The sequence below is a fragment of the Erpetoichthys calabaricus genome, chromosome 6 (genome assembly GCF_900747795.2).
Source record: "Erpetoichthys calabaricus chromosome 6, fErpCal1.3, whole genome shotgun sequence".
In the NCBI taxonomy this organism is placed as follows: domain Eukaryota; kingdom Metazoa; phylum Chordata; class Cladistia; order Polypteriformes; family Polypteridae; genus Erpetoichthys; species Erpetoichthys calabaricus.
In genome coordinates, this window is record NC_041399.2 from 135,158,669 (window position 1) to 135,171,447 (window position 12,779).

A 12,779-nucleotide genomic window follows, 5' to 3' on the forward strand; every position below is an offset into this window, starting at 1 on the left:
GAGTGAAGCCGCGAAAGGCGAAGCGCGATATAGCGAGGGATCACTGTATAATATACACAGTTGGGTCTATAAATATTTGGACAGGCACAACTTTTTTCTAATTTTGGTTCTGTACATTACCACAATGAATTTTAAATGAAACAACTCAGATGCAGTTGAAGTGCACACTTTCAGCTTTGATTCAGTGGGGTGAACAAAACGATTGCATAAAAATGTGAGGCAACTAAAGCATTTTTTTTAACACAATCCCTTCATTTCAGGGGCTCAAAAGTAATTGGACAATTGACTCAAAGGCTATTTCATGGGCAGGTGTGGGCAAGTCCGTCGTTATGTCATTATCAATTAAGCAGGTAAGAGGCCTGGAGTTGATTTGAGGTGTGGTGCTTGCATGTGGAAGATTTTGCTGTGAACAGACAACATGCGGTCAAAGGAGCTCTCCGTGCAGGTGAATGAAGCCATCCTTAAGCTGCGAAAACAGAAAAAACCCATCCGAGAAATTGCTACGATATTATGAGTGGCAAAATCTACAGTTTGGTACATCCTGAGAAAGAAAGCAAGCACTGGTGAACTCAGCAACGCCTGGACTTCCACGGAAGACAACAGTGGTGGATGATTGCAGAATCATTTCCATGGTGAAGAGAAACCCCTTCACAACAGCCAACCAAGTGAACAACACTCTCCAGGGGGTTGGCGTATCGATATCCAAGTCTACCATAAAGAGAAGACTGCATGAAAGTAAATACAGAGGGTGTACTGCAAGGTGCAAGCCACTTATAAGCCTCAAGAATAGAAAGGCTAGATTGGACTTTGCTAAAGAACATCTAAAAAAGCCAGCACAGTTCTGGAAAAACATTCTTTGGACAGATGAAACCAAGATCAACCTCTACCAGAATGATGGCAAGCAAAAAGTATGGAGAAGGCATGGAACAGCTCATTATCCAAAGCATACCACATCATCTGTAAAACACGGTCGAGGCAGTGTGATGGCTTGGGTGTGCATGGCTGCCAGTGGCACTGGGACGCTAGTGTTTATTGATGATGTGACACAGGACAGAAGCAGCCAAATGAATTCTGAGGTGTTCAGAGACATACTGTCTGCTCAAATCCAGCTAAATGCAGTCAAATTGATTGGGCGGCGTTTCATGATACAGATGGACAATGACCCAAAACATACAGCCAAAGCAACTCAGGAGTTTAAAAAGCAAAACGAAAAAGAAGTGGAAAATTCTTGAATGGCCAAGTCAGTGTCCTGATCTTAACCCAATTGAGCATGCATTTCACTTGTTGAAGACTAAACTTCAGACAGAAAGGCACACAAACAAACAGCAACTGAAAGCCACTGCAGTAAAGGCCTGGCAGAGCATTAAAAAGGAGGAAACCCAGCATCTGGTGATGTCCATGAGTTCAACACTTCAGGCTGTCATTGCCAACAAAGGGTTTTCAACCAAGTATTAGAAATGAACATTTTATTTCCAGTTATTAATTTGTCCAATTACGTTTGAGCCCCTGAAATGAAGGGATTGTGTTTTAAAAAAAATGCTTTAGTTGCCTCACATTTTTATGCAATCGTTTTGTTTACCCCACTGAATTAAAGCTGAAAGTCTGCACTTCAACTGCATCTGAGTTGTTTCATTTAAAATTCATTGTGGTAATGTACAGAACCAAAATTAGAAAAAAGTTGTCTCTGTCCAAATATTTATGGACCTAACTGTGTGTGTGTGTGTGTATGTATGTATATGTGTGTGTGTGTGTGTGTGTGTGTGTATATATATACAGTGGGTACGGAAAGTATTCAGACCCCCTTCAATTTTTCACTCTTTGTCATATTGCAGCCATTTTCTAAAATCATTTAAATTAATTTTTTTCGTCATTAATGTACACACAGCACCCCATATTGACAGACAAAAAAAAGAATTTTTGGAATTGTTGCAGATTTATTAAAAAAGAAAAACTGACATATCACATGGTCCTAAGTATTTAGACCCTTTTCTGTGACACTCATATATTTAACTCCGGTGCTTTCCATTTCTTCTGATCATCCTTGAGATCACCTTCATTTGAGTCCAGCTGTGTTTGATTGTACTGATTGGACTTGATTAGGAAAGCCACACACCTGTCTATATAAGACCTTACAGCTCACAATGCATGTCCGAGCAAATGAGAATCATGAGGTCAAAGGAACTGCCTGAAGAGCTCAGAGACAGAATTGTGGCAAGGCACAGATCTGGCCAAGGTTACAAAAAAATTTCTGCTGCACTTAAGGTTCCCAAGAGCACAGTGGCCTCCATAATCCTTAAATGGAAGACGTTTGGGACGACCAGAACCCTTCCTAGAGCTGGCCGTCCGGCCAAGCTGAGCTACCGGGGGAGAAGAGCCTTGGTGAGAGAGGTAAAGAAGATCCCAAAGATCACTTTGGCTGAGCTCCAGAGATGCAGTCAGGAGATGGGAGAAAGTTGTAGAAAGTCAACCATCACTGCAGCCCTCCACCAGTCAGGGCTTTATGGCAGAGTGGCCTGTCGGAAGCCTCTCCTCAGTGCAAGACACATGACAGCCCGCATGGAGTTTGCTAAAAGACACCTGAAGGACTCTGAGATGGTGAGAAATAAGATTCTCTGGTCTGATGAGACCAAGATAGAACTTTTTGGCCTTAATTCTAAGCGGTATGTGTGGAGACAACCAGGCACTGCTGATCACTTGTCCAATACAGCAGTGCTCCGCAACCTTTTCTCACCTACGACACACCAAAGTTCTTCCTAGAATTCCGCGGCACATCAAAAGCCAAAATATATAGCAGTGGCGTAGCTGGGGTATGGGGGTGTGGTCCGCTTCGAGCGCCAGCTATTTAGGGGCGTCCAAACTACGGTAGTTTCCTTTTTTTTTTTTGTTCCTTGAGGAGGCGCAAAAAAAATTGCTTTCAACTTTGGGCCGTCAAATTTTTCACCGCCCCGGGCAACATGATCTCCAGCTACGCTACTGATATATAGATATTAATTTAATACACAAATTTTACAAAAAATTTTCATTTTTTATTATAAGTATACATTTATTATAAGTATACATACATAAAAACTATACTATATTTACTTTTATGCAATCTTAATAATTATTATAACATAATGACTGATTAATGTGATACCTGCGCTTGTTTCAATGAACACAAAAGTTTTATATTCGGCTCAGTATTTGACAGCGCAACCCGAAGTTCTTGGTCAAGATCTTTTAAGAATGACCGCTTATCATTTTTAATTAACACAAGAGTTGTTTGTCTTTTTTGGCGTAACTGGGATGGTTTGAATTTAGATGGCGATTTAGTTTACTGGGTGCCATTGCCTCGTTTGATAGCTGATCGCCGCAAATGATGCATTGTGGCTTTGGAGCCGTTTCGTCACCACACCACGAGAATCCATATCGAATGTAGTCTTCGTTGTACTTCCATTTCACAATCTTCTTTGTTTTTTTTTGCAACACTTGTGCTGGGTTCTTCATCATCTGTACGTGAAGACGAATCTTTTCCACGTAAAAATGTATCCATATTTAAAGGGGTATAAAACTAAATATGAATCACACGAAGAACGTTAACCATACACAATTCAGCAACACAACTAATAGTAATGAATGATAACTACTGTCGCAAGACGAGTGAATGCGACGTAGCACGACTAACACGTCGGCTTGAATTGAATCTAGGTGAGGGCACGGAGCGCTCTGCCTATCAAAGCATACTACGGAGTTGTCTGGCGACTACGTAGGGCCTACGTCGTAGGCGACAGGCGCCAGGCGATGGGATTTATTATTTCAGAGAAAAGACACATACAATTATGAAACCTTTAAAAGGCTATTTACGCAAATATTTCATTGCACGTATTCTCGTTATTGTGTTTCTATGGAGGACCGTTGAAATATTATTTAGTTAGAAAATTGTCTTATTTGACCGCGTCACACCTGTATCGGCTCAAGGCACACCAGTGTGCCGTGGCACACCGGTTGCGGAGCACTGCAATACAGTCCCCACAGTGAAGCATGGCGGTGGCAGCATCATGCTGTAGGGGTGTTTTTCAGCTGCAGGGACAGGTGACTGGTTGCAATCGAGGGAAAGATGAATGCGGCCAAGTACAGGGATATCCTGGACAAAAACCTTCTCCAGAGTGCTAAGGACCTCAGACTGGGCCGAAGGTTTACCTTCCAACAAGACAATGACCCTAAGCACACAGCTAAAATAACGAAGGAGTGGCTTCACAACAACTCTGTGACTGTTGTTGAATGGCCCAGCCAGAGCCCTGACTTAAACCCAATTGAGCATCTCTGGAGAGACCTAAAAATGGCTGTCCACCAACGTTTACCATCCAACCTGACAGAACTGGAGAGGATCTGCAAGGAAGAATGGCAGAGGATCCCCAAATCCAGGTGTGAAAAACTTGTTGCATCTTTCCCAAGAAGACTCATGGCTGTATTAGCTCAAAAGGGTGCTTCTACTAAATACTGAGCAAAGGGTCTGAATACTTAGGACCATGTGATATTTCAGTTTTTCTTTTTTAATAAATCTGCAACAATTTCAAAAATTCTTTTTTTTGTCTGTCAATATGGGGTGTGCTGTGTGTACATTAATGAGGGGAAAAAATAATTTAAATGATTTTAGCAAATGGCTGCAATATGACAAAGAGTGAAAAATTGAAGGGGGTCTGAATACTTTCCGTACCCACTGTATGTGTGTATGTGTGTGAATATATATATATATATATATATATATATATATGTATGTATATATATATATATGTATGTATATATATATATGTATGTATATATATATATATATGTATGTATATATATATATATCCCTGTTTATTGCATTTACCATCTTTTAACTCTTGGTTCATCTAAGTACGCCTCACTATGTGCTTCTGTGTGTCCTGTGGTTTGACTTTTCATGCATTTATTCCTTGTAGTGTACTTCTCTGTCCTACTCTTTTAAATATAGATCAACTTTTCGTACCTCTAGGGAAGGCCGGTGAGCATATGTTTGGAGGTTGTTGGATGAAGGGGTCTTGCCTGAAAGGATACCCAGGAGAGTGGAGGATGATGATTTAGGGAAGCTGTCTAACCTTCCCTAAATTAATTGACCATTAATTCAAAAACAATCATTTTGTTTTATCCCCTTTTATTTTCACACCTGTGATTTTTAATTTAGTTTAATTTTGACAACTTCCCTGTTTAGTTATGTAATAGCCACTGGAATTGTGTTACTGATTGACAATATTAGATAATAATTTCAATCAGAAAGGTTTAATTTCATTTCCAGATTTGTAATGTATGGCTGAATTGTTAAGTTATTAACTAGGGAACTAGACAATTATTCATTTCCAATTCATGCAAGACTATTTACTAGTAACAGATAATTTAAATAACACTAGCCAACCCGCGGCGTAGCATACGCCGCATAATTACGTATTGATGGGTGAACACTTCCTGAACGACACAGTTGTCCAAATGGGGTGGGTTTGTGGATACCACTGTGAGTGAATGAAAAGATGGACCTCTGGAAAGAGCAACGTACAATTGTCCGTGACTGAAAGCGGGATCGTCTGTGACGATGGAGGCCACGCTGGTGAAAGTTACTTCGTCGGTAGGGATAAGTTTCAGCACTTGTTCATTAAGGTGTAGCGAGTCTTCATTGTTGATGCTTAATATAGCTTACGTACGGAGTTGTTCCGGAGTCACAGTTGAGAAACACTTTTTTAATGTCTTTTAAGCACAGGAAAAAAATGAACATGTGAAACATCCGTAATGTAATAAGCCACCAAGAAAAGTAACATTGCAATAATGCTATCTACGACCCGATCGCTGTAAACAGAAGTGAAAACAAAATCGAGCCCGGCGCATTCTTTAACTGCCTTGTAACGCAGTAGTAGTGTTGCTGCTTTGCAGTAAGGAGACTGTGGAAGATTTTGGGTTCGCTTCCCGGTTTCTCCCTGTGTGGATAGAGCTTTGAATACTGAAAACACTGGTATATCAATGTAATGAAGTATCCTTATTCGTCCAGCACTCGCTGTCTCTCGCGCGCGCCTGTATGTGTATGTGTGTGTGTGTGTGTCGCTCGCTTGCTGCACATGTTCCTGCAGGCATACCAGTAATTGAATGAAAAGATGGAACTCTGGAGAGAGCAACATACAACTGTCCGTGACTGAAAACTGGTTTTGGCAGATACATGCACATCTTTTTGAAAGTTTGGCCCTGTGTCTTATTAATTGTCATCGCAAAGGCAAATCTAACAGGAAATTGTCTTCGTGTTAAAGTAAAAGGCAAATTATCCGTGACAAACTGTTTTACACGCTGCATACCAACCCACAGCGTAGTATACGCCGCATAATCACGCCGCTTTTTAAATGTTTTTTAAGCAGAGGGAGAAAATGAACATTTGCAAAATCCGTAATGCTGCTTTCAGTAAGTACAATGCACACGCGTTTAATTTGTCGGCCACTTTTTGCCAGCCGTCTTTTCTGGTTTGGGCTGCTTTTGCAGTGTTACCGCTTGTGCGTATTAAATCTTGAAATCCTTCGAGTAACTAATTAACTAACATACACCCACCCACCCAGCTTGTGAGAAAAAAAATGCGCCCGTTCTTTCATCATTTTGTTGCAGCCTATCAAAGACTTGCTGATCATGTTTTCTAGACTCAATATACAGTTGAACCCCAGTTCACGACCATAATTCGTTCCAAACCTCTGGTCGTAAACCGATTTGGTCGTGAACCGAAGCATTTTCCCCGCATAGGATTGTATGTAAATATAATTAATCCGTTCCAGACCATACAAACTGTATGTAAATGTATTTTTTTAAAGCTGTTTAAGCACAAATATAGTTAATTACACCATAGAATGCACAGTGTAATAGTAAAGTAATGTAAAAACATTGAATAACACTGACATAAACACCCAGGCTCCCTGCTCAGATGCACGCGCAGGCTCTCTCTCTCTCTCAGCAGCATTGGAGCCTCCCCAGCCCCCCACCCCTCTCTCTCTCTCAGCAGCACGTGAGCCCCCTCTGTCTCTCAGAAGCACGGGAGCCCTCTCTCTCTCTGTAACATTGCATCAGTTCGCGCTATAGCCTTACAATCTGATCGTTGTATAAACACTTTTTTTAAATAAGTTTTAAGCACAGAGAAAAAAAAAAGGAATATTTGAGTAAATCTGAACTTTATTTAAAAGCCAACCAAGACAGTAACATTGCAGGAGTTAATAGCATTACAGCCGGATCGCTGTAAACACTCTTTAAATGAGTTTTAAGCACAGGGGGAAAAAAAGGAACATTTCAACAAATCCGAACTTTATTTAAAAGCCAACCAAGACAGTAACATTGCAGGAGTTCACGCTAATAACATTACAGTCAGATCGCTGTAAACACTCTTTTTAAATGAGTTTTAAGCACAGGGGGAAAAAAGGAACATTTCAACAAATCCAAACTTTATTTAAAAGCGAACCAAGACAGTAACATTGCAGGAGTTCACGTTAATAGCATTACTGCCTGATCGCTGTAAACACTCTTTTTAAATGAGTTTTAAGCACATGGAAAAAAATAAACATTTGAAGAAAAGAGAAAAGTAACATTGCAGCACTTTCTTCTCACCACTCTTCACTTGCTTAGAAGCCATGGTTAACTGCAAAAGCACACGAAATACTGTAGAGCACAAAGAGTTCACAGGTGTAGCACGCACGTCTGACTGAGAACAATGAACAGGGAGAGGCTAAACACGTGCTTAAATACAGTAATCGGGGTTGGAACAAAACCCTGCATCCACAGGGGTTCCCAGGACCGAGTTTGGGAAACACTGCTGAACACAGACGAAACCGACTCAGGTGAGGAGTTGGGGCGGGCAAAGTGGTTGCAGCTATTGATTATTCAGTGTTGTTTGCCTGGGTGTCTGATCTGCTCGATGGGATCATAAATAAAAGGAAAACAATGTGAAGGCAATGTCACAGGTGATCCTGTGGTATAGCGGGTCCACAGCTCCCCTTCAAAAGGCCATTTTTAAATAAATAATCATCGCACTCACAGCTTTAGGGAGGGGCGTGGAAGTGTGGCTGAAACGGTTTCCGGGTGGAGTCGTGCTGTGGGCATTTCTCCCCTGTGCAGTGTGCGAGCGAGTGAGGAGAGAGAGAAAGCTGGTACGTTATAGTGAGCGAGTGCAGGCTCGAAGGCAATGTGTTCTTGTGGTATAGCGGGTCCATAGCTCCCCTTCAAAAGGCCATTTTTAATCAGGCGACTGACAGTAGTGGAGTCAGGCACAGAGAAGGTCAGCTGCTGAGAGAGCGTCTCGACTGTTGCAGGGCCTGCATCGGTGAAGCAGGTGAGACGCTAATGAAAAAGAGGCACAGGGCTTATTGGTTTTTAAAGACTGCTTCCTTCATTGTGTTTTAACCTCAGTTTTAAAGGATTGCGCGTCTCTCTCTCTCGTGCTGCCTGTGTGTGTGCACCGCTGTCTCTCTGTGGCGCTGCCTGTGTGTGTGCGCGCGGCTCTCTCTCTCTCTCTCTCGGGCTGCCTGTGTGTGTGCGCGGCTCTCTCTCTGGCGCTGCCTCTGTGTGAACCAAGGTTCCACTGAGGTTGACTAATGAAAAGTCAACGTGGCTCAGAGCTGCATGTGGACTGTGACACAGACAAACAGAAATGACGGCATGTTTTCCGAGGCGTCGCGTCCGAGTTGGTGGGCGTGGCGGTGCGAGTTTTCGTCGTATCCAATGGTCTTAGAGTTGGTGGGCGTGGCTCCTTCCTGCGTGCTTTCATAGGTGTCTTGCCCGCTCTGGCGGCAGCTTAGAGAATCTATATGGCTCCTTCTTGCGTGCTTTCATGGGTGTCTTGCTTTGCTCTGCGTGCTTTCTTGGGTGTCTTGCCCGCTCTGGCGGGGGCTTAGTGAATTATATGTATAGATTGCAGTGCAGCTACCACTTGATTGGTACCCAATGATTTGTTGAATTAAGGTTCAAGGAGTTATTGGGTATCAATCTTTAGCCAAAATCTTACCTTCCTTTATCATAATACTCCTTTTATATCTTTCCTTTCAATATCAGAGAAGCTGCTTAATTTATCACCACTAAACAAAGGTTATTTGTGTACTTATTCTTAACCAACAGAAAACATTTTGAAGAAATGGCTGCAGTGTTCATTTTTGATACTTAAATATACTTAATTGATTTCCTTTTCTTTTTCTGCATTGATCCACATCATTTTGGTGCACATGATTTCTGTTTCTTCAATCTCCTTAGATATGTCTACATTTGTACTACTTTGTTATGAACTGAAACTTGCACAGCTCATTGATTACTTCATCTTCACTCTATTTTTCATGAACTTAATATTTGTACAAAGTAAACAATCCATACAAATAATAATTAAAAGTTGCAAAAAGTCCCCAAAAACAAATTTTTGGCTACATTGTTGTAATTTTTTGGCAAAACATGCTATTGTCAGTTTGTGACTATTACAGAGTATCAAAGATTCCATATACAAAACTAAAACTAGCTATACAAGCTGTTTGTTGATATTGAAGTATTCATTTATAATGGTCTAATATCACACTTATGAAATTCCATTACCATATATTTGCAGATAAGTTCTTCCGCAGATAAGTCGGGGCTTGATTTTACTGTATGGTTTCCGGTATTTTGTAATGTCGGTCGTATAAGTCGAATGTGGAAAACTTAGGCTATTGGTCCAAGAGATTATGATATGCTAACGCCCACCTGAGAGAGTAACCACGGAGCACACTGCCTTTTTTTTCTATGTATTATGCCTACGTGACCACACGGTAATACCTGAACTATTCTGAAGAAACGTTTGCAGGTTTGTGTTTTTTGTATCTCACACCCTCATACACCTTTATCGTAAGAGCATCCCTCATCTTCGATGGAGCGTTCGATCAGAAGAAAATATGAAGCTGGTGTTAAATTAAAAGTTGTTGAAGTGTCGAAAGAAATTGGTAACTGCGCTGCTGCAACAAAATTCTATGTGTCTTAGAAACTGGTACGAGATTGGAAGAAACAAGATGTAAAAAAAAATAAAATAAATAAGTGTTGCATTTTTGAACGATCATATAAGTTGGGGTCTGATTTTATGATCGATTTTTAAACCCGACTTATAGGTGAATATATATACGGTAATTAAAATTAATATCTCTTGGTCTTTTTTATATTTTTATCATAGTGTAATATAGAGTATTTCCTTATACAACATTTACTATTAATGCCGCAAAGCCATGCACCCTTTTTGGTTTTTCTTACTTTCTCTTTCAGGTTTTTTGTCATTAATATTATCTTTACATTTATTATTTTCAGTCTCCAGTGTTAGTTTGATCATTCATTGCACATTTTCTTTTTCACAAATACTATCTCAAAGCACTTTGGAGTAATCTTACTGTTTAATGGAAACAGCAGGCTTCCCTTCATTCTTTTAAGCATCCGGCTATCAAAATGAATGTTTGAAAAATACTGTCTGTTTTTAAAGAACATCTACAAAAGTGTGCTGTGTAGTACAGTGGACTTCTTATTTTGGCAAGATTATTGTTACGAATAGTGTTGCATAAAAACAAATCTCTAAACCAGTCTGCACTGGGGCTAAGTGATGTATAAGACAGGTCCTCAGGCAGTGAGCATTTAAAATTTTCAAAATATATGGTGCTCTTTATTTGCCACTTAATTTTTTTTTCTGACTAGTGGAAATATTAGTAGAAAGTGTATTCATATATATAATTATGCTGTCTTTATTTGAAACCATGGTTACTGATGGTTCAGGAATTATTTAAAATCTTTAGCAGTTTTTTTTTTGTTTTAATTTAAATACTAAGCTATTAAATTGCTTTTTGTAACAGTGCAATATTAAGAAACAAGAAGTATACTAAAATTAATATTTTGCTTCAACAGGTCAATGAATCTAAAACTATTCTTAAACTTTGTGATTTTGGCTCAGCTTCACATGTTGCAGATAATGATATAACACCATATCTTGTCAGTAGATTCTACAGAGCTCCTGAAATCAGTAAGTGTTTCTTTCTTTGTTTTTGAATGAGTGTTTATAGAACTTTTTTATGAAATGTATTTTCTGTTTTGCAGTTATAGGAAAGCCATATGACTATGGGATAGATATGTGGTCTGTTGGTTGTACTCTATATGAGCTTTATACTGGAAAGATACTTTTTGCTGGAAAAACTAACAATCATATGTTGAAGCTTGCAATGGACCTAAAGGGGAAAATGCCAAATAAGGTAAGTATCTATTTTTTCATGCAGATTACAACCACAAGAGAGTAAAGTTTGCCCTGGTAATATAGTGGGCCACTAAGATTTGCACTAGTAACACAGTGATTTATTTTATTTATCATGGGAAAGCCAGGACACCACTTAACCTGGTCTGACACGCATATCTATCCAATTAAAACTGCCACACTGAGGTAAAAATTAAAAACAGACATATCAATATTAATAAACATAACATTAATTCATGTTTACAACACAACCAAATCACAATTCCAAAAAAAATGATAAATGATGAAGTTGAGGAATGCGTGTTTGCTTCAGTGAACAGTTCCTTGGAAATTAGATGCTTTGTCCTATTTTACTGAATGTCAAAAGGTTCGTAATGTTGGGTGTTTGCTTCTAAAAGACACATTTGACAAACACTTAAGACAATTAACAAGGTACACTAAACCCAAAAAAGAATTATAATCTTTATGGGTGACATGAAAAGCTATTGCTACAACAAAACAAAAACACCACCATTACAGTAATCCCTCGCTATATCGCGCTTCGCCTTTCGCGGCTTCACTCCATCGCGGATTTTACATGTAAGCATATTTAAATATATATCGCGGATTTTTTGCTGGTTCGCGGATTTCTGCGGACAATGGATCTTTAATTTCTGGTACATGCTTCCTCAGTTGGTTTGCCCAGTTGATTTCATACAAGGGACGCTATTGGCAGATGGCTGAGAAGCTACCCAACTTACTTTTCTCCCTCTCTCTCTTGCGATGAGTTTCTCTGATCCTGACGTATGGGGATTGAGCAGGGGGGCTGTTCGCAAACCTAGACGATACGGACGCTCGTCTAAAAATACCTTCTGTGCAAGCTGCATTCTGAAGCGACATGCTGCACGGTGCTTCGCATACTTCAAAGCTCAAAGGGCACGTATTGATTTTTGACTTTGTTTTTATCTGTCTCTCTCTCTCTCTCCCTGCTCCTGACGGAGGGGGTGTGAGCTGCCGCCTTCAACAGCTTTGTGCCGCGGTGGTTCGCATACTTAAAAGCCAAACAGCGTATTGATTTGTTTGCTTTTCTTTATCTCTCTGACATCTGCTCCTGTCGCAGACTCCTTTGAACAGGAAGATATGTTTGCATTCTTTTAATTGTGAGACGGAACTGTCATCTCTGTCTTGTCATGGAGCACAGTTTAAACTTTTGAAAAAGAGACAAATGTTTGTTTGCAGTGTTTGAATAACGTTCCTGTCTCTCTACAACCCCCTGTGTTTCTGCGCAAATCTGTGACCCAAGCATGACAATATAAAAATAACCATATAAACATATGGTTTCTACTTCGCGGATTTTCTTATTTCGCGGGTGGCTGTGGAACGCAAGCCCCGCGATGGAGGAGGGATTACTGTACACCCTTTTGTGAAAGCAGCATCCATTTAAATCAGCCTTCTTCCCATGGCCCTATATGCAGCAGGCTGAAGTAGTCTGCTAGTGCAGTTAGTCATATTCTCAATTATTATCTATATTAAGGAAATAATTGAATAGTGT

At 40.1% G+C, this 12,779-nt stretch overlaps 1 protein-coding gene across 1 annotated transcript in view; it reads left to right on the plus strand.

The window, feature by feature from the left end:
- Positions 1–12,779, plus strand: part of prpf4bb (pre-mRNA processing factor 4Bb) — a 153,720-nt gene that overhangs the window by 125,034 nt on the left and 15,907 nt on the right. Inside the window, 2 exon segments of the mRNA XM_051929037.1 lie at positions 10,909–11,023; positions 11,098–11,249. Coding sequence (XP_051784997.1) covers positions 10,909–11,023; positions 11,098–11,249 — 267 coding nt within the window.